A 4,769-nucleotide genomic window follows, 5' to 3' on the forward strand; every position below is an offset into this window, starting at 1 on the left:
AGTTGAGATTTACCTCTCCGTCTGCCATTTTCCCCGCCAAAGCAAAGCCCCGATCCCAAGGAAACTCTACCGTTCGTTTGGACGTGGGTCCCATGTCTGCACCAATGCTCTATAGATCGCCTTGATCACTCAGACCCTCAGTTTACTAGCCTAAGAGATTTATAGGGTACTTCAATTAAGAGGGAAAGCTAAAGTTTTCCCTGGATGCTCTTTAATATGTTAGACAAGGGCCGAGCACTCTCTGTGAGGCGACAACGTCTCCGCCCAATCACCCCCGAAAAACCCTAGATATGGCCACCGCTATGGGCCAGCGGTAAGCGGTGACGGCCAGCAACAACACCGAAGTCGGGTTGTCATGGCCTTCTCCTCTCTGTCGTCTCCACCTCCATCCACTTCAACAACCATCACTACATGAAAAACAGACAAATGAGACACAATTTAGTGATGAGTTATTACACGACCCGTCACTTATGTCGCCTCAGGTCGCGACAGGGTATAGACTTGTCACAGATATCAGGTAAAAGGTGACGGATTATAATATTGCCCGTCACCTATGACATGAGTGACGGGTAATGACTACACCTGTCACTTACAATATAATTATAAGTGACGGGTCTCCCTACACCAGTCATAAATGACAGGTCGTGTTATGACCCATCATTTATGAGTTAGCATTAGCAACGAGTCTTCCTAGACCAGTCATAAGTGACGGGTTGTAATATGACCTATCACTTATGACAAGTAATAAGCGACGGGTCATAATATGACCTGTTACTTATTATATAGATCTATTTTAAGAGCTCATTAACTACTGTGCGGGTGAATAGTTACTCAACAGTGCCGCCCACACAGTGCTGGCGATTTTCACCGGCTTCGCTAGAGATTTTCTAATATCTTGTTGATTTGATGTTTGAATGGTGCTAGGTCTTTGAAGGTTTGCATCTCCCCCTTTCCTCCTCCTCTAATGTACCACGCGGTGAGTATGGCTGCCAAGCGTGTTTCACGCGTGAGCGTGAGTGCGAGAGGAGGAATAAGGGGCTGGCAAGCTGGGATGGCGCGCGGTGCGGGAGAGGAGGAGAGAAAGGGAGAGGCGAGCGGGCCAAGGAGAGAGTGGCCCAGAGAGAGAATGAAAAGAGAGCCGGGCAGGGAAAAAAAATAAAAAGAGCAATGGGTCGGGCTGAAAGAGAGAAAAGAAAAGGAAAACGGGTTGGACTGAGAGGAATGGAGAGATCGAGCCCAAGGAGATGGAAAAAATTTAGGCTTTGTGGAAATTGATTTGAGATAATTTTGAACTGAATTTTGAAAGGATTTTGAACTTTAGTTTTTGGCTAAAAACTGGGATGTTACAAACCTACCCCACTTAGAAAGAATCTCGCCCTCGAGATTCGGGAACCTCCTCGAACAGAAAGGGGAACTCTTTTCTCAAGGCATCTTCTCGTTCCCACATAGCTTCCGCTTCAGTATGTCTGCTCCACTGCACATGGCACATGCGAACTGTTGAACCTCTTATTTGACGGAAGACAACATCCAAATTTTTTGTTGCAACTTCTTGATACCGAAGATCATCTTGTAGATCCAACGTTTCCACTGCGACATGTTCTTCTGGTACTCTAACACTTCTTTAGCTGGGAGACATAGAAGACATTATGGACATTTGCCAACTCTTGTAGTAACTGTATCCTGTAGGCTACTGCACCAACCTTTCCCAACACCTCGTACGGTCCAATATACCGGGGAGCCAACTTTCCATGGACTCGGAACCTCTGGGTTCCCCGTATTGGTGAGACCTTAAGGTACACATTCTCTCCAACTTTGAAGTACAGATCTCTTCTCTTTTTGTCTGCATAGCTTTTCTGACGGGATTGGGATATCTTTAACTTCTCTCTTATTTCTGCAACATGGTCTTTTGCTTCTTTGATGAGGGCAGGTCCAAGAAAGGTACATTCTCCAACATCTGAGCACATTAAAGGTGTTCTGCACTTTCTGCCATAAAGAGCTTCAACAGAAGACATCTTCAGACTAGTTTGATAACTGTTGTTGTATAAGAACTCTGAATAGGCTAAGCTTGCCTCCCAATCCTTTCCATAGGTTAGAGCACAAGTTCTCAACATGTCTTGAAGGATCTGATTAACTCTTTCAGTTTGGCCATCTATTTAAGGGTGATAAGCAGTGCTAAACTCCAACTTAGTTCCTAAGGCTGTATGCAGACTCTTCCAAAACCTTGAGGTAAACTAGGTACCTCTGTCAGAGACGATTCACCTGGGGACTCCATGTAGCTTCACTATGTTGTCGATGTACAACTGAGCTAACTTATCTCCACCATAATTAGTTCTTACTAGTATGAAGTGAGCCACCTTGGTGAGGCGGTTCACTATTACCCAAACTGAGTTATTTCCCTTCTTTGTCTTTGGGAACCCGACTATAAAATCCATACTTCGTCCCATTTTCACACAGGGGTACGTTAGGGTCGAAGTAAACCGATAGGTTTCTGGCGCTCTACCTTAACTCTCTGGAAGGTATCGCACTGGGCAACAAACTTGGCTATATCTGCCTTCATTCCATTCCACCAGTACTTCCTTTTCAAGTCCATGTACATCTTTGTGGCACCTGAGTGGATACAGCATGCTGAGTTATGAGCTTCATCCAGGATTACTTCCAAGAAATTCCCTTCTTGGGGAACACAAAGACTATCTTTATGCCATAAGACCCCTTTATATCAACTCTGAAGTTTGGAGCCTTATCTTCACCGGTTTGCTTACGAATCCTCATCAACTCTTGATCCTTGTGCTGGGCTTGCTCGACTTGCTCATCTAGGGTGGGTTGTACACTCAAGTTATGAAGATAAGCTAGAGGTGCCATCTGCAGGTTTAGCCTTTGCATCTCTGACTGTAGTGGGGCACTTTGGGCCTATAAGTGGTGGCAGTAAGCTTTTTGGCTTAATGCATCTGCCACAACATTAGCTTAGCCTAGGTGATAGTGTCTCTCCAGGTTATAATCATTAATTAATTCCAGCCATCTTCTTTGCCTTAGGTTCAAGTCTGACTGAGTGAAGATATATTTTAGACTCTTATGGTCCATATAAATTTCACATTTGTTTCCAATTAGGTAGTGTCTCTAGATCTTGAGGGCATGCACAACTGCTGCTAGCTCCAGACCATGGGTCAGGTAGTTCTGCTCATGAGGTTTGAGATGCCGAGAGGCATAAGCTACTACCCTACCATCCTGCATTAGGACACATCCAAGGCCTCGCCTTGATGCATCACAGTACACCACAAAGTCTTGGTGGATGTTGGGTAAGATAAGCACTAGGGCAGTTGTCAACTTTTCTTTCAACTCTTGGAAACTCTTCTCACATAACTGTGTCCATTCAAACTTCTTTTCTTTCTTGAGAAGCTCAGTCATTTGTCTTGCTATCTTGGAGAACCCTTCAATAAATATGTGGTAATAACCCATCAATCCAAGAAAGCTTCTGATCTCGAACACATCGGTCAGTTGTGGCTAGTTGGCGACTATTTCAACTTTCTCAGGATCCACTGTAACTCATTCTGCTACCAGGATATGACCAAGGAATGCAACTTTCTCAAGCCAAAACTCACATTTACTGAACTTTGCATACAACTTCTGAGCTCTGAGCTTTTCCAGAATTACTCTTGGATGCTTCTCATGCTCTTGGGCACTTTTAGAATAGATCAATATGTCATCAATGAAGACTACGACAAACCGATCTAATTCTTCCATGAACACCTTATCCATGAGGTTCATGAAGTATGTTGGTGCATTAGTTAAACCAAAGGATATTACTGTAAACTCATACTATCCATAATGGGTCACAGAACTATTTTTGGCATGTCTTTTTCTCTTATCTTCAACTGGTAGTAACCTGATCTCAAGTTGATCTTAGAGAAGAACATAGCTCCTTTCAACTGATCAAAGAGTTCATCAATCCTTGGCAAAGGATACTTGTTCTTGATGGTAACCTCATTCAGAGATCTGTAATCCACACACATTCTCATTCTTCCATCTTTCTTCTTGACAAAAATAACTGGTGATCCCCAGGGTGATGAACTGGGTCTGATGTATCCATTATGCTGAAGTTCCCTCAACTGTTCCTTCAGCTTGGCTAGCTCTCCGGTTACCATGCGATAGGGTCTCTTAGCTACAGGGGCTGTTCCAGGAATGAGTTCAATGATAAACTCGATATCTCGGTCTTGTGGAATACTAGGTAGCTCATCTAGAAAACCCGGGTATTCCTCAACTACAGGTACCTCCTCAAGGGCCTTAGCCTCCAAGCTGTACACTATGGGGGCTGGTTTACATCCAAGTGTATGACAAGTTACCTGTGTCCCTTCATGGTTGGTCAGGGTCACTGTCCTAGCTGCAGAAGTGATGGTGCCATTATGCTGAGTTAACTAGTTCATTCCATGGATTACATCTATCCCCTTGGGCTTAAGCACTACTAGGTTCACTAGGAATACTACCCCACTTAAAGCGATCCTTACTCGAGAGAATCCCAACTGACACTTAATGTCTACTCTAGGAGATTTGGTTACTAGAGGGTTCTTAATCAATATTGTAGGTATATCATGCTTCTACACAAAACTTGATGATATGAAAGAGTGTGATGCTCCAAAATCAAACAATATTGTTGCAAGAAATGATTCAACTAGAAACTCACCAAGCACAACTCATGGTGGATCCTGGGCTTCTTGCGCGTGGATGTGGTTGATGTGCGTGCTCTTCTAAAGGGCTGTTGTGACCTTACTGGTTGG

At 44.0% G+C, this 4,769-nt stretch overlaps 1 protein-coding gene across 1 annotated transcript; it reads right to left on the reverse strand.

Annotated features, from left to right (window-relative positions):
* Positions 1-1,610: 1,610 nt before the first annotated feature.
* On the reverse strand, positions 1,611-4,139 carry LOC133901511 (uncharacterized). Its single transcript, XM_062342860.1, has 4 exons — positions 3,881-4,139; positions 3,597-3,800; positions 2,479-2,607; positions 1,611-1,954 (listed from the first exon to the last, which is right to left on the reverse strand). Exons 1-4 carry the CDS (start codon positions 4,137-4,139, stop codon positions 1,611-1,613), a joined length of 936 nt encoding a protein of 311 aa, XP_062198844.1.
* Positions 4,140-4,769: the final 630 nt, after the last annotated feature.

The sequence above is a fragment of the Phragmites australis genome, chromosome 20, assembly GCF_958298935.1.
Source record: "Phragmites australis chromosome 20, lpPhrAust1.1, whole genome shotgun sequence".
NCBI classification, from domain to species: Eukaryota; Viridiplantae; Streptophyta; class Magnoliopsida; order Poales; family Poaceae; genus Phragmites; species Phragmites australis.